General features: G+C 39.5%; 1 protein-coding gene across 6 annotated transcripts in view; it reads right to left on the reverse strand.

Annotated features, from left to right (window-relative positions):
- Positions 1–21318, reverse strand: part of fgf13a (fibroblast growth factor 13a) — a 94748-nt gene that overhangs the window by 12277 nt on the left and 61153 nt on the right. For 4 of the 6 annotated variants that reach the window (XM_051421042.1, XM_051421045.1, XM_051421041.1 and 1 more), the window contains 2 exons: positions 10614–10724; positions 5147–5250 (listed from right to left, as the gene is read on the reverse strand). In XM_051421042.1, coding sequence (XP_051277002.1) covers positions 5147–5250; positions 10614–10724 — 215 coding nt within the window. Of the gene's footprint in view, positions 1–5146; positions 5251–10613; positions 10725–13536; positions 14671–15933; positions 16288–21318 lie in introns of those variants that run through there. The other 2 variants (XM_051421046.1, XM_051421044.1) reach the window with 2 other exon arrangements.

Below are 21318 nucleotides of genomic sequence, written 5' to 3' on the forward strand. Positions count from 1 at the left end.
TCATCATCCCTCCTCTCTTTTGAAAAGTTGCGGACATCCAAATCTCATTTCAGTGCAATATAGTTCATTTAAAATATAAACATGCAACTGCACATGTAAACATGCCTGTACTGTACATTTGTACAAAAAAACCCATCCTCATTGTCCATGTCTCACCTCCCAATAATATTAATTCTTCTTATTCTCATGGGCAACGGACAGGGAGAGGCAGAGAACGGTCTTATTTTTTTACATAGAGGGGGAATCCTGGCTTAAGTTATGGCACTATTGCCTGAATTTTTATGATCCAATAACTGCCTATAGGAAGTACACAGTTAAAAGCTGATGCAACTGTTGAGTATAACATACTAAAGGATGTTTCCTTGCCAATTTGTACTGTTCAAGAACATAAAACACATGCACAGGCACACACTGCCCATCTGGGAAACCTCTTGTACTATACAATTACATAATTCAGCAATGGCAAGGGTAACTGTGAAATGAATATTCCATTAGCAAAGCGGTCATGTCAAGAAGACACTATCAGTTATGATGTGCTTTCAAACTGAATTCTGTTGGCTTCAGGGGAGTAATTAAAGCCCAATAGTGTTTTTCCTGATCCAATGAGCAGGAGGAGAAATACTAGCTTAATGGATCTAATCTCCTCTCTAAAGATATTGGCCAGATTTTCACAAGACAAGCCAAATCAATGCTGCGCACTGCCCCATGTGTACTCAGCTGCCATATCGAAACTAAGATGACACCAATTATGCCAATGAAATCAGGGCTGAGTGCTGTTCTAGTTTCTTTGCAGCCACATCAATGCTTGTGAGACTCACAAAAGCTAATGCTATGGCCGGGCAGTGAAGATAAATCTTCCTAAATCCGGCTTTTCAGTGTCCCAGTCTTTTCAGTTGAGTGGAAGTGGATTAAAAAGCACCTTTTTCTTTAGCTAAAGATAAAGTACACTCATAGTGTTCATTTGTTTGGGAATAAATTGGAGAGCTTTAAGCTAGTGGAAAAGACCCTTGCAAATACGAAACACAAATAGACACACCCACACAGGGTACACATTCAAACCAGTAGCACATACACACACGACAGAAACTAGTTAATGACACAGCTCAATGGAGTGAAACCTTACAGCAGTGGTTATTTACCAAAGGCATTGTGCTTGCTAAATGATAGAAAGGACATGGGTGTGAGCCAACTACATATCTAACAGGAGTGTATTATAATACAAATACATAATGTACAAGCACAACAATATTCAGACTTCTTTGCAATTTTCTGTTTGTTTTTAATTATGTTTATCCTGCATACATACAAATATGGTTTTCTTGTTTTAGAATATCATGTGCTCTTATACAACCTCTGCATCACTTATAAAGGTCCCATTAAATTTATACCCAAACCTACTAAAAATAAGAGGAAAATACTTTCACATAGGTGTAGCAGCTTTTTTTCTTTTTAACCTCATATTATCATCAACGATGATGAGGATCATCATTATTCTTATCGTATTTTGTGCACTATTAATATTACCTGTCTTTTCAGATGTTTAGCTGGAACTTAACGCATATCTACAGTGCCTTTATGAACGAGTAAGCATATGATGAGTTTCATGTCTTATGCGGGAACTCTTTGATGTATGACCGTCGCAGGGATTTAACTGGCCCAGTGATGTGGGTTAAAAGAGCCTATTTGCCTCATTGCTAGTCTGATAAATATCTCCACCCCAAGAGCCCTGAACTCACCATTACACACACACACACAGAGAGCAGTTTGCTGGAGCCTCAGTAACTCACACTAATTCAAATATGACCCACCAGGAAATTGATAACACCACTACAAGGCACCATGTGAGATATTTAGACACCACTTAGCCCAGGTTCTAAAAATATATCCACACATCTGTAAACATATCAAGAAAGATTCAGTGCAGTCCCCTGCATTGCTACAGATATAAGAGAGGTAATTGCTTGGGAACAGTATGTTTTCGCTGATTATTGTATATTATGTTGAAAACACTTTTTCCTTCTGTAAAATACATTTGCAGTTCGGGTGCCAAACTTGCTCCGATACTTTTGCTAAAAGGGCAAACAGGGAAAGAGAGGATAGTAAAGTAAAATACATATTAATTGGTTCTTCCTCTCCCACACATTGATGCTGATAGATGAATATATTTTCACTGGTGCATTCTGCCTCACCCACACATGTCCACTCCTTTTCTCACTACTCATTTCTCTCTCTCCCTCTTTCTCTCTCTTTCTCAGTGTATGCTCTTATAGAACACACAGTTAATATACAAACCGATGCACATACACCACATGCATATGTGACATAACTATACGCTCTAAAAGCCACTCAAATTAATGATAACAAAGGAAACACATCAGATTAAATCTCAACATGCATATCAATTTATAATTTAGTAAGCATTAGAATTTGTGTCAAACATGTAAATTCACTATTCATGTAAAGCATCCTATTTAGTATATTACATTCACTCACGATGCAGCCACATTTTCCTTCATACATGCACTTATGCTCACACATGTACAATAATAGGAGGTTTCATGATCCCAGCAACAGCACTTTATCCCCTCAGCCAGAATACGTCATCTGTTGTGTCTCCACTGTTGATTGGGAATCTCCCTCCAATGCTGACCTGCTATTGGCTGGTTTAATGTGTGGCTTTAAGGCAGCACTTTGCCATAGCAGCAATCCCAGAAAGACAGGCACTATTAGGCAGTCAGCTACACATTCAATTCAATTCCCTCTCTAATTTAGCTGAAACAGAAAGCTCTACATCCCATCCCCCAACTATCTTTTCCAATTTAACACACCTACAAGATGTATTTCACATGAGTGCTGGTATTCAAAACAGCATAGAGGATATACGCTATGCAGCCAGCAGTATTCCTTTTGGACTGTAGCCTTTATGCTCTGCACCATTTTACATACCTTTAACACATTTATACATCACATCACAAAATAGAATTAGCTGCAATCAATTCTGTGCTTGCCAGAAGAAGGGTTAAGTATTGTTTAGATGTTATTTTTTGTGGTTCAGATTCTGATTCTGCCTACTGTAATATACAATTTTATTTTAGGCAGATCTGTCTTCAATAGTAATGGAGTTTATCTACACTGTATTATATATAGCATCTTTCAGAACAGATGGCAGATGCTTCAAATCTATATAATAATATACATATAAAGGAAAATGGAAAAACTGAGAGAACGAGAAGCACCTAGTTTGCCCAGAGATACCCAAACACTGTGTGAGGTCCAGCAGTACCAAAAATAGGTTATTATCAAGCATGACTGTGTATTATGTATTATTATTATTTAAAAATTTAAAAGCTGAAAGAAAAACTAAAAGAATATTATGCTCATCTAAAGTAAACTTCTTGGCATCAACATTCTCCCAAAACTTTACCAATAAAAGGCAGTTTAGAAATAATACAGCCTTTGCTGCCTCTCTCTGTTTGTAGACTGTTTGGCAGCAGGATCCATCTTTATTAAATTAATCCTACAGCTTGCTGCATATGCTTAATTACTGACAGTCAAGCTCATATTATTAAAATCACTAACTGTGAGACTGCTGGGGAGCCATGTTAAATACAGCGCATGAATGTGTGTGTGTTGTGGGAAGGGGTTGAAGGAGTATGTTTTATTTCAATTATTCTTGTATATTCCCCTCAGGCATGCTTAGCTGGGGCAACCCCCATGGATATGTCGCCAAACAAATGCTAACGCTCATTAAAATGTAATTATAGGTGGGCCACACAATCACTCGCCACACTCTCTACAGTGATTATGTTGTCATTCTTCTGGTCTTACACTACACTGAGATTCTTGTTTCTAAAATACTGTAACTGCTAACTTTAAATTAAAATAGATTTGGTAAAAACCCTGCATTTCAATGGACAGCATTATTATCAGCACATAGTGGCACATACCTTAGCTAATTGGCTACCATCTTTTCTGCTATGATCCATTCAGATTTATACAGATGTAAATCCTGGCAGTTCTCACTGTTATTTTGCTGATATTTTTATAATGCTGCTTGCTGCAGTAGCTATCCTCAGCACCTAAATCTCCTTGTTAGAGTGTGTTGAACCTTTTGGTTTTGTCTTTGCTAAGATCTAATGGTCATATGTGGTTATTCAGGGCATTGATCCTTTCAGCAGTATCCTTGTTGCTTCTTGGATTTCTTGAGAGCTTACTCAAAGAGCAGAGCCTCTTTCACCAGATCTAAAGGTATAATCATTTGCAGTCTCTCTGACTGAACTAATGATTGGTGAGAGCCATCAAATTAACCCAGTTCATTAATGCATTTATGTGCTTGTGTCTACGAGAGAGTGAAATCAGGGTAAAGGCCAGCTTTCCTTCTCCCTTCATCGCATTACTGCCTAAGTATGTAATAGATAATTTGTCAGTGGCAGCTACACAATAAAAAGCTACAAGATCATTAGATTTTCTCTTTCTGAGCTTGTTTCTATCAATCACCATTGTGTCTGCCTACTGAGACCTTTACCATACAGAACAATCTTTACTAATTTGACTATGAGGATTCTGTTAACAGTAAATGCGTGTGTCTGCACACCCTTTGGGTGCACATCCAACCAGCCTGTCAGTCTTCTCACTGACGCCTGCTGCACAATGAGACGGTGGCATTTGGGAGGAAGACTAACAGGGACATTGTTCGCCGTGCAACTGAATTATTCATAACATTGCACATTTAATCAAAGATGAAGAGCCAGCTGCCGAGATCGGATATGTCACTGCTCCGCCTGCTTACACAATCCTTAAACTTTTTATTGACACTGAATGATATCAGAAATGTTACTCTTTCATGGGCACTGTGAAAGTGTGTTACCCATTTCCGCAAAAAATAGAAAGAAAAGAAAAAAACATCTGCTAAAACACACTTAAATGTTAAAGAACTGCTATTCCTTTAAAAGCATCTATCTTCTCTCTCACACATGTTTTCGTTATTTTTGTTTTTCTTCCAATCGCTCATGTCACCATAGTAACTCAGATGTCTGCCAGAGATCTAACATTCTCTGCGGATACAGCTGGACCAGAAGGTCAGCCACTAGGATATACAACACACATGCACACAAACACTCACACATACATTAAGTGAGACACTTACTGATGTGTACAGGTAGCCCTCACTGTTCATAGCCAGATAGAGTTTGGTCTGCACCCCCTGGATGGCCACCACTCGCAGCCCCACTGGAATAAGGTTGAACATGGCTGGAAGGAGACAGACAGCAGAAACAAAGCATAAACAAAATGTATACCTCTATCCCCATGTAATACATGTATTATATATATGAAAAAGACAATTAATAGTATTATGCATTTACCAAAAATTCGGATAATGATAATTGAGATATAAAGTTGAGAAAATTTCGGTGCTCAGGGCAGGGCAGCTTGTGCTAATATAGTAGATAAACCATGTAGCAGTCATCCTTCATGCGTTAAAAAAGGTGTTATTCGTGTTCCCTCACTAGATCTGGATGGAAGAGTGAGTTGTCAAAACCAAAGCACAAATCTCAGGGACTCAGTCACCCTCTCCCAAGGGTGTTTCATAAAGCACGCGACCGAAACAGAGAAATTGTTGACACACCCAGGAACGGAAATCATAGGCTGTGCAAAGTTAAGCCTAATTATTGCAAACACAATATGTACATTTCTTTCAGATGGAAAGAAATAAAATATTAAAACAAATCATACTGTCAAACACAAATCTATGATAATGACTGCTGCTGTTATCTGACAGTAGTGCTTTTCTTTGTCATGCCCATCGTTACATATAAGTGCAGGAAGAGAAAACACTTGTACACCTCTGTACATAGACTTTATGCTCATAGTCAAACACACACACATACTGTATAAACCTGTCTGTGACCAGCGGGCTGAGTCGTGAGGCTGAGAGAGCCAGCAGCAGCCCAGCTGGTCAATGAGGTACACCTCTACCTAATTAATGTCGCCCTGTACTGTATACGAGTGTGTCTGCGTGTGTTTCATAAGATGCTGGCAGGGAACCCACGGGCTGAATAGAGGAGAGCACATAAACATCCACCTGAAAGTCTGTAGTCGTGCTTCCATCCCAAAAAATGGAAATTAAATTACTTTTTAACATTTTCATTTCACATTCTCCAATTGCACAAATGTGTCACCATTACACACCAGATAAAAACATCTCAGTAACTAAAATGTGTATCATACGTGACGTCCTGACCTGACCTTTCCCCTATATTTTGTCGAACATCAGTAGTGGTGGCTGCTAGTCTTGAGTCTCCCTACCTAGGCTACCTATGGATTCCAAATCCAAAAAAAGGAACATCTCGGAGGAAAATAGAGAATTTAATTCAAGTGAATTTAAGTGCGTGGACAGATTATGTTTGCTTTCACTACCAATGCTGCTGGCTTACCGATATGCTTGAGCTGCAGCGAGAAAGAAGCATTATAAAGCTAATATGTTTTGCTGCTCCATATAGACTTTCTTTTTTTGGCCAAAAACGGCTTTTTGATAGTAAAGGTTGCTGACCCCTGCTTTAGACACATGTGAGAGGAGAAATTTTACTTAATTCTCACGTCAGTTAAGCTGTGAGTCACAGTATGCCCTACCTATAGGCCCCCTTGTCAACCACTTTGTAGATCTCTATCTGCAGACTCCTTTGAGTGCACTATAGAGGCTTTTTGATGGGCTGTTTCATTTGTTGCTTATCACTTTAACACTGCGAACCTGCTTCTCTCTGGGCTTTCATTGTAAACAACAACCATAGGAATGCATAATGTATTTACTTGGTAGAGAAAACGGGCATTGCTAGCGTATTCTTGGTTCAGTGGAAAGTCGTTTAAGTCCCAGAACCACTCGCTCTGTGGTCCTTCCCTCTCTCTATGCCTCTCATTCTCTATCTGTCTCTCTATATTTACCTCTGTTTCTTGATAATATATGTAGTTCAATAACAACAAAAGAATGTCAGGATTTATCTATCTGTCTGAACAGAGGCTACATTGGATGGTGACTTTGTTATTATATTATATGGTTTTTATATGATCCGAATTCCCCATCCATTTCTCCTGAAACAGACTTCCCCTAACTGATACTGTTTTTTGCATGGTGGAGGGTCCTCAGTGCACCTTACATTTTTAGTTATATTCTCAAATACAGTATGGTTGAGTTACTTCGTTAACTAACTTCAGTTCACACTACAATTGCACCACTTTTCAAAAGCATAGTTAGCGACAGTCCTATAATGGTACAGCAATCAGGAGATGGCTCCCTAGGGGAGGACACACCACTCTCAGTCTTGAAGCTTTCAAAATGACAGATTGTTGTATCTTTGGTGATGCCTGCTTTGGCAGCTATGTACTGTACAGCAGATGCTTCCAGTAAAATGTTTTTTTTAAACTGAGAGGACTATTTATAACCTCAATATCTGCAATATTTTATGAGTACTGTAGAGTAAGCGTGTGCATTTATTAAGCTGTTAAACCAATGCTACATCTGCTTGCCAAATTTGTATTTTTTGACTATCCACCAAAAAATAAAATGTGCAATTATAGGTCACATCTGGGCTGCACTAATAACAACATCCTCTCTTAACTTTAACATAAACTATACTCACTGTATGTACATAATTACTTCCAACATTTAATAAGAATGATTTGATTGGAGGGTCTCCAATCACAGACTCTGGAGACCGACAGAAAGCAGGTTATCATCACAAACAAAGGCTACCCCGATGATTTTAACAAAAAAAATGTTGCAGTGCAGCGGCTCAACACTTTTCTTGACAGAAATTCATGATTACAGGTTAGAGATGGCAATAAACTTTATCCACAACCATTGTTCAGATTGATCCAGCTTGGTTTGTTTGTATATGGAGCTAGAGGGGGATGTGAGGTATTGTTTTCATAAGACATCTCTCCTCACTGCTATGTCAAGTGTCAATGTCGTATCTGTGTAGATACATTTTGCATCTTGTTTTTGTTATATGTAGCACAGTTTTAGATTTGATGATTTGATTTCTTCCATTCCTGAAACATCTTGCCACGTGAGCGGTTCTTGTCTTTATAATTGCACCTCTCTCGCTCTGCGTTGCACAGAGTTTTCTCCCTTCATACTCCCACCATTTGGTGCACACGTACAGATCTGCAGTCCACTTCATTTCAGAAGGATTACCAGCCTGTGCACTGATGGGAGATTTTCAAGAGGGGGAACTCAATTACTTCCTGGCTCCTAGAAACACCTGAGCACACTGAAGAGGATGACAGGGCTGCCACCCACACATAGACCTTTCCTAGTGTAGAGAGGCATGGATGGAGAAGGGTGAGGAGGCCTGAGGGACAGTTTTTACGATTGCTTTGCAGGCTGTCTCCGTGTCTTCCACCCACTAACAGCCTAGGAGTCATGACCAATTCAGTGCGACAATAAACCTGAAGGTTCCTAGCAATTGCTAGTCACATTTTAAACATTTATCCTATCTGTTATTCATTCTGGGAACAGCATGCCTGCAATTAGAGCAGCCTAAAAATGACAGCACGGCATAGTATTGGAGCTATAAAAGTAAGCTGTTGTGACAACATTACACAGCACTTCTGTGGTCTGATTACTGTGCAACTGCAGTGGCTCTTTGATTGAAGTATATTGGGTTACTTCAAGAAAAATGTAAGGCTGAATTAGGTAAATTATATAAGACTTTTATTAATTACACATTTGATTTGATTGCATTTGTGATTGTGTGTGATTGCATGAAGGATGCCACTGTTTTTAGACTACTGTATTATGAGGAACCTCAAAATGGACATTAGTTGTTTGGACATTAATGAGAGACGTGACCACTGAACAAGACATGACTTTAATTTCTCTTTAGTTAAGTAAGAACACAAGGACATAAACATTCTTCGTTCAAGTTTCCAAGGTTGTCTCGTCCTGCCATTAAACTGTGAATTTGTAAACAGTCTGTGGCAATTAAATTGGTAAGTGTCTGATGTGAATTACATGCCAGAAGACATGCGATTTCTCTTCCTAATTCTGTGATCAATGGTATCTCCAATCTTGCTAACAATACATAAGACAAATGTAAAAAAAACTTTTGTGTCTATTTATAAAGTCTATTTATAAAAAAAGTACATCTAGGACAAAACTGAGAATTAACTGCATTTTGAACACTGAAACAGTACCCTCCTTCTTTCAAAGAAAGGGATTTAGAGTTGCCTTACAGTTCTGTCTTTTTTTCCCCCTCTGGATACCCTGTGGGTTTGCTCTGTTGTGGTGCAACACAAAAAAATGGTTGATACTGTATAAAATGGGAGACAAATCACTGGGACTTATGAGACTTGGATTTGGTATTTCTGACATTGTTTGCATTCTTAAAAAAAATGTCACAGAAATATTAAACTTCTTTATTACCGCAGCTAAAAGGCCAAGACTCAGCCAACTACAGTAGAAAACATCAAATCCTTGTTTTTGTGTGTATATGTTCATTTGAGTAGGTCCTCTCCCACCATCACAAGACACCAGTAACTCCAAGAGGACTGCACTCTCCGTCACCATGGAGACAAGCGCACCCAGCGCCTAACAATGCTATTTTTGGAGCAGTGCAAAGAGCTTCACTCTTACTCCTTTTCCTATTCAGCAGCACTCTTTAATTTTCTCTTCAAAAACTATTTTAGTGCCAATGCGGGGCAGTTGTTATATAAGTCAACAGAAAAGTGAGTCCATGCAGACAAGATGGGTGGGGTTGTCGGAGTGTGAAGTGAAGTTGTAGTGTGTGTGTGTGTGTGTGTAAGATGTTATTTCATCATCTTTATTTCTACTCTTGCATGTAGTTTGCTCTGTGTTGTATTTAATTTTGCTATCTGTTATTTAGAAAGGGTGTTCTGCTTAGACAACATCCCACTTGCACAGAGCTACTATTTATATGTAAGATACAAACACCAGCTCCACCAAGGGAGTAATTGAATACAGAGGTACTAATTCAGAGGCTCCAGAAGTGTTTACATCCGCTTAGTGTCTGGATTACACAGCAAGTATTACATCAAAGCTGTTTCAGTGTGCCACACAGATCTTTTTCTGAACTATATTGTTTTGGTATGGGGGTAATGTGTATTTCACATAGGTCACTAACAGCTGTACTGCTGTAATCTTTTTCAGCATGTACTGTAGTGTTCACTGCATGGTCTAATTATAAGGTGGTCTATTTCTGCTGTATTGTTACCAGACAAGTGGCTGTGCTGTTACTCTTCCATTGATCTCCTCTTTAATCTGTCTATTGGAAAACAAAGAGCTGGTGGGTGTAATGGCAATGATAGGGATGCATCAATACATAGTATAAGAAAAAACAGGCTCTCACCAGAGAGGCAGTGTGTAGGGGAGTAAAAAGCCAATTATCTGTGTTCAGGCTACCATAGGACGACATTAATTGGATAAAATTTGACTTCAGTTTTTCTCTATGCAGTGATCCAATACTGTTTATCCACAGAAGTGAAAATAAAAACAAGCAGAATTTTGAACAGTTTGGATGCTGGATCCTGTCTGTTGTATGTGGAAATGATAGGATGTGTGATAAATGAGGGGAACATAATATTAGAGTTAAACTTACTGTAACCATTGTCCTCCTCCTTTGTTCCATCAATGGTTCCATCTGCCTGCAGCTGCAGGTGGAAACCTTGTCGACTGTACAGCTTCGTCACAATCCCCTTCAGCTGGGGCTCTGTGGAAGCAGAGGGGACACAGAGAGAGGAAGACGCGAGAATGAAACCACAGACTGTAGAAAAACATGAATGTAACAACGAGATGTCACTTAAGGGACGTTTTGAAGCTTCCGTTTCAGTTGCCTGCTCGCTGCAATTTTGGAAGTAACTGGAGCCACAAAATCCAATTTAGTCAAAAGGTTGTGAGGCTGAGTGGAGCGAGGTAGGATAAAAAGGAGTCTGACTGTGATAGGCTGAGACACCTGTCAAGTAAACATGTTCAAAACCAACAAAAAACATGTCAGGGGATGCAAATTAAACTATTGAGACATCTGGCAAAAGAATTAGAGAGTTTTTCAGTGGAATCTTGTCTTGTTAGAAATAGGTTTGTAGCCATAGCCATTAGAGGAGCTGTAGTTTAACGTACTTTGACCACTCAGTCATGGTGGTTGCCAGTACATGAAATGAGAGGACTGATGAAGGCCAATGGCTTGCTGATATCCTATATGCAGATTCCCACTGATTTGTAGCCCCTTTACGAGGGCCATTTCACTGATGTTAAAAATATTTCAATGACAAAATGATAAGAAGTGCAGTTTGATCAATGCTGCTTGTCTTTTCTCAATATTGAAACAGAGATGGCTAAAAGATACAGGCCCTATGGCCTGACAACAGAGAAATAAGACCACAGATGGACAAAAGCAAATAATATCAAATTTAAAAATGGCTTTAGGGGCGTGTGGTGGCTCAGTGCTCTAAGATGGCTGAGGACATTTCTTGCATCTTCCCGTCGTTCTCTACTGCATGAAAACTGTTCTTTAAAGAAAAAAAACTTCCTTGGTTCCCAGAAAATCACAAAATTAATTGTTGGGGATACGTACAGTCTAAGTAAGAAAAATCGAAATTTCAATAAAATCTGTGATATTTAGAACATACTTTGAATTTGAGAAATTCAATTTAAAATTAAATTACATTGAATTTTACAGTACATGCAAATGATAGCAAAATGCTCAACATTTTCACATTTTATGACAAAGTGAAGAAGTTTAAGAAGAATATAAAGTAATGAAAATAGTGATAGTTTTACTTATAGAATGGCCACTATCATGAGTGGCAACATGTAAAACAGTCTTAAGTCTAAAGGACAATAGTTTTAAGGGGCAGAGCATTTAGTTTTGAAGGGGCTGGGTAGCCTGTCTGTGGTACATCAGTGTAATGTCTGATAAGAGCTAAGTGCTTTTCCTTTCCCTGGTTACTGTCCCTAGTGGAGTGTCCTTTACTGTGGTTTACCACACCTTTCATCTATCCTTTTATCTCTTACCTTTCAGTACTGCCATATCTAGCCCTACTAGGGTTACTTTTGCTGCAAAGAAGGTTTATTCTGTGTGTACACCGCAAATATTGTAATGACTTTGTTGTAAAACTTTGTGCATTTCATTATCAAGTTATGAGACCGAAATGGTAGCCTGAAAATGGATCTACATTTGGATGACTTTCACGTATGGACATACATTTAGAAATGTACACATGTACAGCATGTGCTGTAAACAGAGAAGAGCATGTCCATGTGCACACTACATTACCAGACAATATGCCAAAGTACACACACAGTCCACTCTGTATTTCCAAAAGATGCCAGTTTGTTGTCTTCGGTGAGGCACCATGTGTAAGTCACACACAGACGACGCCTTCTCCTTGGCACTCATTGCTTCCTCCACAGGATAGAAATGGAAATTGGAAGTGAGAGGGGTGCAAAAACTGTAGGATAGTTGTTGCATAAACATGCACCATAACCTCCAGGTGCATCATGTACAGAGTTATAAAACTGCTTGGGAATGAATGAAGTGGATGGGATTAAATAATGTTTGCGAGAAATCACAGAGCTGACTCTTGCAGTCATCATGTCCACACACATCAAGTAACAAGACACACAACTGACAAAAGGTGAGCTTTGGGCGCGAGTATTATGTGATCAGATCAGATATGCAGCTGTGGTCCCCTTAGCACTGGATTTGTAAGAAAGTGGGTGCTTTAGGCTATAGAGACGCGCTTCTGTCACTGCAATCATAAGAGCGCTCTGAGTTTAAGTGTACATACTTATTACTTACTTAAGTGTACAAGTGTGTACGTACAATACTTACAATTTTAGTTGAGTTCTGAGAATCAGGCACCCTTATTTCTTCTTATCTGCCAATTATGTTTTTAAGTTGGATATATTTCAGCTACACAGAACTTGGCCAACAGGATACGGGGAAATATCATTTTATCTATTAAAAGTCACTTAAAAGTCTATATTAAAGAAACTGTTATTATTAGATCTGTGCGTCCACTTGTATCTTATTAGAGATTCATTATGAAATTATATTTGAGATATAGTTACCAAAGATACCAAGTATTAATAATATTAATCCGTTTTGGGAGACTGTGAATACAGACATTTTAAATTGCCTGTGATGAATTGCAATTTCATGTGAACTGTGAATAATGACTCATAAGTGACAGTGAAGTCTTTAGTGATTTCCAAAATTGACTTAATAAGCACATTTGTATATCTTGTCCAGTGTAGACTGAATGAGTAGATGGTGTAGGACAAAATATCCTTTCAATGCATCCCTCAGAGCAGCCTGAGATGCTAAAGGTGTGTGGACAAACTTTAGAAAGGAGCCCCTTCATTCTCCCACCAACTAATTTGGTCATTAATCGGTTGAAGCAGTGCTCTGTATACAATCTATATTTTGTTTAGGGGATATCTGCAATATAATGGCACCCTACAACATATACAGAGTTAGTGCTCATGAGGATGTAATAGCCTGAGGAAATTGCGCAACAGACCTGGTCGTCTCCTTCGCCTCTTCTTGGAGCCAAAGAGTTTGACCCGGGAGAAAACGTTTAGTCGACTGGGTTTTTCACAGGTTCCTTTGGCTTTACTGGGGCTGCTAACGCAGCGGCAGGCATTAGTCTTCTCCCGCTCCCTCGCCTGCCTTTTCTGTCTTATGAGGGAGCTGGCGATCGCTGCAGCCATGGCCAGTTTGGCAGCGCTCTGGAAAAAACTTCCGGAGAAGCCTGAAAATAATCACCCCCTCCTTTGAATCCACAAAACTGGATTCCGAAGGAAAACGTCCAGGCGCAGTGGAAACAATTTGAGACAACTACAACGACTCGTTAAATAACAGAATTTGCCAAGTGGATTATGAGGAGTAGACAGTAAAATAGTCCCAGTGGTGCGGTAAAGCCAGCTAGATAATGTCCAAATAAATCATTGTTTTCTCATGAATTTGGTCGTTATTCAGGAATCGTCCCTTGTACCTCCGAGGAAAAAGTGAAACTTAAAAAAGAAAAAACCCACGTTCCACCGCGAAGCTTCACAAAGACTTTCACCACAGCAGGTTGCATGTTCCTCCAACTGTATCATTTTCTCGGCATCACAACCAACACGCACAACCCCAGTCTCTGTAAGCGCTTTTGCATCACCCACCCCCCCCAAAAAAACTACATGGCCGCGCACATGGTTTTCGGGTAGGCAGATAGTCGTGAATGAACCTCAATGCGCAGCTAAAGGATGGAAACACCTGTTTGCAGACGCCGGGACAGTGTTTGCAGTGCTCTTTATCTGCTCCCCCTAATCCCTCACTGGAGCTGTGAGGCAGACTTACACCGCGTTTTGGGCAAGGCAACACAGATACAGTAAACCACTCACTAAACGGATTCCGTTTGTTTTTCTCTCTTTAGTTGCAGCGAGGTAAGGCAGGCTGCTCGCAGGAGGCGCCTCATTCTGGATGCAGTATCCGAGCGCAGCGCAAAGCTCACTCAGCTGTGCTGCTGAGAGCATCCCACCGACAACCTGGAGGATGAGCAGTGGGGAGGAGGGGGAGGACAGGCACTCTAACAAGTCAAACACAAACCCAGGCAGTGTGCACAGAAGATGAACATCTCCACATAGGTCGTCGTAAGAGATAATCCATGTTACATATCCAGAGAAAGGGGCGTATATGGCGTGGGGGCGGGGAGGTGGCAAATAGGAGAAAGGAGAGAGGAGGGAATACCACATATTGTAGTTTTTTTTTTTTTTTAGACTGGCCAGAAAGTATGGTGGGGGGAGGGGAGTTCTGAACTATTGAAAAATAAATCTCATGTTTCAAATTTGGGTGAGGACGAGCGTCCAACTGTAGACTACGGGAATGTTATGTCATAAAAAAGATGATTAACTAAATAGGCTATTAACTATAATAATTGCAAACATGATCAATTTATGTTATTGCTCACTTTAGCGTGCAGATGCCTGTGAGGGACAAAACAGCAGGTAATCACCATCAAACGTCAGCAGCTGTTAATGTAAGATGAATAAAATGGAATAAGAAGTGATGTGGGTTGGAATGAAACCAGAACTGCGTCAAGCCCGTGGATCATACGGCATCACAAATCCCCATGTAATTAATATTAACTTCGGTTTCACTACAGAAAAATATCTCAGCCATTCCACGTGTAAGATCGTGTAACTTTAGATCATGTAACTTTTATAATAGGCTGCCACTGGTAAATTCTGTATTTGCATCATGAACATACCAGCTGAAAAAAATAGCTATTTCAGCAATTATAAAGCCCAGACTAAAGGTTACCGTATGTACATTTTCACCCCAGACTTCCGACTCCGTTGCTTTTTCCTCAGTCCTATATTAACAGCCTTAACCAATGGTGCCATCTACAGTCCTAAACCAAAACTGTCCTTTTATTTCTTTCCTCTAATTAATAATAGACGCCAGTAACACACCTCAAGATTAGGTATTTTGCGTTGAGTAAATATAAAGGCGTCGCATAGTTTGAGTATGAAATCTCGCAAAATAGATTTAGAGTTAAAAAAAAACAAACAAACAAAAAAAAAAAAAAAAAACTGAAATATAAATCTCCTACACGTGTTCTGGATTAACACAAAAGCTCTAACCAAGCAGACTGCAGGGTGAAGATTCACTGTTTGTTCAGCAAACACATCAGCACCACGGACAGCTCCAGTGCGGTTAACTACTGCAAAGAAAATCACCTCTTATCCCGTATCACACTAAACACTACTACTGGTATTACTGAAAGCCAAACCATTTGACTCAAGATAACTTGGGAAGTTTAGTCTAAATAACACACACACACAAAAACACCATTTCAGATAAAAAACAAAACATAACAAAACAAAAATAAAACAAGTGCAGCGTAAAGTCAAAACCAAGAACATCAGCCTACCTGAAACTGATTTTCTCAAGGGGAAAGTCATTATTGTCTACAGCCAAGCCAGAAGCAGAGAGTGGGATACTTGCAGTCCTTCGGTAGTGAAGTGAGGGCGAGCAGTCTACAATCAGCAAAGTTCAGACCATTGTCAGACAACTGTCAGAGGCGCAGTGGAAGAGAAAGCGTCGAGGCGTGGCCATCAACAGGAAGAATCATTACAGGACATTAGCGACATGCCATTATGACTTCTAAAATGCTCATTAAACATTCATTTAGAGGTCTTGTTGATCCGGCAAACACGGGCGTGTGTTCACTGTGCTGCTGCGCTCGGCGGGGGCCAGATTGAAGAAAAGTGATCGAAAATGTAGGCTGAGATTGTACTTCCTTCTTGGGGCAGAGAAGACTTTGCTCTCGTATTACAAAAAATGATGTAAAATGATCCGATAATGCGTTGACTAAACCGGTTATACGGGCCTGTCCACTTTCGACTGAAAAAATATCGACGTACAATCAACTGAGACAACATGCATTAGGGAAAGTGTTTTTTACGAAGACATTCTCCGTTCTGTGAAACTGTAGAGGAGGTTTAAACACAAAACACCCGGATAATACTGAGATTGACCAAATATGACATTGGATTATTTATCAGCATCCCTGCATAAATTACTGTCAGTACAATTTAGGTATGGTCTCTTGATTTGCTTGTACAGCTCCATTTCATGTTAGTCCACATATGTACGGCATATAAGTAAATGTGTCTCTTTTATAGATGATTGCAGAAGTGAAAGCGGTGATGCACTTCATATAATGATATATTAAACAATGAGCTCTGGGATACAGTGAGCCCTTTACAGTAGCAAGGGGTCAGTGTACTGTGGCGACTATGCACAGCTCTGAACACTAGATGGAGCAAGTGGGCTGTCTATCAAGAGCAACATACTCACCCTAAAGGAAAAATTAATCATACATCATATTGTATTGTACCCATATTAGACATGTACCTCTCTGCTAATGATTTAACCACTTGCCACAAATTTAATGTAGAGCTTACAGTTGTGAATTAGAAATTAGCCTAATATCTAAGTCAAAATAACAATTTTAATCATCAGGATTAGGTCATTTTTACAGACTACTATATATATTTACTAATGCCTGTCCGCATCAGAGTAAGACAATAAATCAATTAAGTCATGAGTGCAATAAAATACGTGTTTCATTCAGAGATCGAGTGATAATGCAAGATGCCGACCAGTCAGCCATGCAGGATCTGGCTACCAATATATTGATTTACAAGGGATGTGGCTTAAATGACATGACATGAGCCACTAAAGAGATAAAAGCATTTGTTTTCCCTTTTACTGTCATTGATGTTCTCCATAGATGGCTCTCTGTAATGGCGTAGAGTATAACCTTTCACCCGGCACAGTCTAAGAAAAGATCGTCGCCCAAGTTGTTTCAAGGTTGAACTAAGCTTTATAGAGTCGTCATTATCTTGAGAACAGCTGGCACCTTTTAATGTAGCAATAACATCAGCAATCTTTACTGTCCCAAAGGCTTTCCTATAACAAAGGAAGATCTTACCACAAGCACCACAATAAAACATTTTTATAGCTGAGAAATGAAATGAACTGAACATTAAAGATCCTCTGTGAAGCACGTTATCCTTTCCTTTGGCTGGTGATGATCTAAACTTGGTTCAACTAATAATGTTGTAATTCTGTTGTAATTGATGCTTCACAGTTTCCTCATTCCTTTCATCTTGCGCAGGGAACGTCATTTTTGAACACCAAAATTATTGAGATAAGAAATCAATTCAGATCAAATTAGTTATTTATGTACTCTTTCTACCAGATTCCCTAGTCTAAAAACTAATCTAAAACTTAGACAGTTCTAGTAGAGATATTCAGTTCATCTGGTGGATGAGCTATAGATCTTTCATACATTTACACTCAACATTTACACAGTAGTTTGTTTAGTTAAAGCTTGTGTTTTTTGTTAATACTATAACTACGTAGCTGTAGCTATGAAATGGCTGCCAAAGGTCAGTTGTAATGCAGTGTGTCAGTTGACCTGTTGAAATTGTATTATACTTTACTTATACTACACTTGTGAGAAATTAGAAAAATACATGGACCAAATAAAATAAAAATACAAATATTAATATTTTAGTGTTAAAATTTGACTAAAACATAAATTTTAGAGAAGGAGCCCATGACCATGGTACTCTTTCCACCAAGGTCTGGGTGATTTTGCTTGGCTGCTGGGTCTTCATTAAATCCTGATGTAGGACACCTTCTAAGTAGTTCCAGTGAAACTGTATTTTCTAAATTAATGGTCTGAAATAAATTGAATGCCTCCTATTCTGCACACCATAGGATGGCAACTGTAAGTCATAACCCCTACACTGCTCCTCTGAACTTACTAATACTTTGTATAAGTGCTCATCCCACATCCCATCCGCTGTTCAACTCGTTACTTCAGGCTGCAGCCGAAGTTACACATGAACTATCATTGTTCATGAAAATCTTAATATTGATTTGGGGACAGTAATGTGGCTGGGTAGCTAGCTAGTCTTATTGCTAAACATACTGTCTAATTATATTGACTATTTGTCAACCATACGCAGTGTTATTGACTTTGAATCTTGCTAGCTCTCTGGCTCTTAGCTGAGCCAAAGGGCTGTATGAGCTAAGAGAACTAGAATTATCTCCTGTTGCCAAGTCGTATCTAAGGTTTGTCCCATTTACTGGATTAGTGCATAAAAACCTTATGGGATGGTAATGATTGTTCCAGGTATTAGTCAAAACCCTCAGGTTTTGCCAGGGAAACGGAGTCTTGGTTTGTAAAAACAACTTTAGATTTTGATTGCAAAACACGCATGAATATGTAAATGAATGGTGTTAATCTTTGGCAAATGACCATGGTATAATGGAGATAATGCCCTTTGGTGGTGGAGGTGTACAAAATCACAAAATAATTGACTCCACTGAGACAAACATCCAAAGTTCTGGCTTCCACATTGTCCATTAATTCCTGATAATGGACACCTCGTTGGGCATTGCCCCTTACATATCATTTGTGCTTTTCCTAATGCATTACCTTGTAAAATGTTACCTTTCAAACAGCATCATAGTAATAATTGAGGTGCGCACTATATAGTAGGCATACTGTGGTCTGACCCTCTAATGTTACTACTGCACTCTGGAAAAGGTGCATAATAAACCTCTATATAACCAGATTTACACTGCAGCATACAGTATCCCTGCCTGGTACTATCCGATACCTCTAATTCTGCCATGAGTAAACACAGACAGACAGATCTCAGCACTACCAGAAGCAGATCTCCGGTTTTCCTTCAGTCGTCCCACTACTGATAAACCCGGGCCATCACTCAAGCAGACACCCTTTAGAAGGAGGGCTGGGTTTATCACTGACAGTTAGGAGGACAGAGAGAGGTGATGAGAGTCAGGCTGCATTGTACAACAGTGACACTAATCAAACACCTAAGATGATACTAAAGAAAGTGCAAACGTGTGTTGGCCTGATAATGTTCATCCCGCTGTTACTGCTTTTCTTAACAACACCCCATGTAGAAAAAATACAAAATACAATGGCACAAGTGGAACTGTAAGATAAGTACAGGAGAGAGACATACTTTGCTGGACAAGAAGGTGTTAAAACAAAGGGAAAAAATAGCAGAAATAAATTGGGCACATTTGTTTTATCCAGATGTATTCAGTATCATTTAGAAGTCTCTGAAGAAAATATAGCTTTACTCCTCTTTTGTCTTTTTGCAAGACAAAAATTGACTAAAGCTTTATTCTGACTCATTTGAAGTTTATTACAGACCTGAAGTGTAGCTCATTTGAAAGTGAAAGTTACTGCTTGATTAAAAAAATCAAACATAACAGAACAAATAATGCACCAGCCTCTGGTTTTATCCAAATGCTAAAAATATTGGTCTCAACAAATACAGAAACAAGTGTAACCTCCACCTATAGACATTGTTAATAAGACAAGAAAGACATAAGGACACAGTGGTGTGTGTGTGTGTGTGTGTGTGTGTGTGTGTGTGTGTGTGTGTGTGTGTGTGTGTGTGTGTGTGTGTGTGTGCTTGTGTGCGCTTTGGTTGCTTGTGTAGCTATGTGCCATGGGTACATTAATTACTGTAGTGCCCCAGAATGCCAGTCTACTGTGGCCTCCCCGGGGCACCTTCACTGTACTGTGCTCAAACACACACAAACACACTTACACACAGTGAGACAATGAAAAAATAACTGCAACAGCAAAAAGCATACAGGTCTGTAAGCTTCCATCATAATGCAAACATAGTATGCGTGATGTACCACTAATAATAAGTGTACTAAATCATTTTGTTTTGCGATATACTAAAATGAGATTCAATCAAGGTTAGATTAAGATTTGATACACTACAGACTTTACTGCTAAACGATGTATTGAAGAGCCAGAACTGTGAAACTGCTGCCATAGAAAAGGCTGAGGTAGCATTTACTCTTTCTCACACAGCTAACTGTTCGAACATTATAGTCCTACAAAAAGCACTTTACAGTCCAAGGACCGCATAACTTCACACAGACCCAGAAGGTCCCAGCACCCTGCTGTTCTTGCCATCTCTGGCCACTAGAGAGCAGAACTCCAGAGTAAAAGTGGGAGGTAGGCCTGTGTGCTGCCAAGGTTGAGCACTGTGTTGACCTTTGCATTATTAAATATAACCAAACAATTAAAGCTATCTTTTCTTGTTAATAACCCGAGGCTATCATGATAACATGCAGTGTTTAATGAATTTTTAAATTCATAGAGAAAAGCGTCCTCCAAGGGCAAACACTGAATAAATGGGGAAGTTAACCTTGCTCGTGGTGTGTAATAGAGGGCAAAGCTGCATACTAGGATTGTGCCCCTGATTATATCGAGATATTTAATGTCCAACTAAATTAATATCTTCACATACCACTGCAAGTGGCAATAGCAGGGTTTTTACTTTAACCTCTTGGTACAGAGCGAGGAGATAAAGTGAAATATTATCAGGGGAAAAGGGAATGATCTCTGATAAGCTCAAAGGGTTGCTGCTCAAACCATCCAGCCCTTTGGCAGCAGTCTGCTCTTTGTGCGTGCACTGGTACAGTAAATCCACTACAACAGCAGCTTGCAGCATGCTAGGCCACCAGTGCCATAGTGATACCATGTGTTACCATGGAGACTGCACATACGTAAGAGGGTGTGTATGAAAGATGGAGATGGCGCACATTCCCCCTCGCTCTGAGAATGGGGGTTGGATATTACAGAAGAAGAAATCATCAGTCACTCATGTCCAGTAGAGGAGGGGTGGGGCGGGCTAGAATACAGTCTTGGCTGGCTGACAGACTCATGGCAATGATTTTG

The sequence above is a fragment of the Dicentrarchus labrax genome, unplaced genomic scaffold (assembly GCF_905237075.1).
Source record: "Dicentrarchus labrax unplaced genomic scaffold, dlabrax2021, whole genome shotgun sequence".
Taxonomy (NCBI): Eukaryota; Metazoa; Chordata; class Actinopteri; family Moronidae; genus Dicentrarchus; species Dicentrarchus labrax.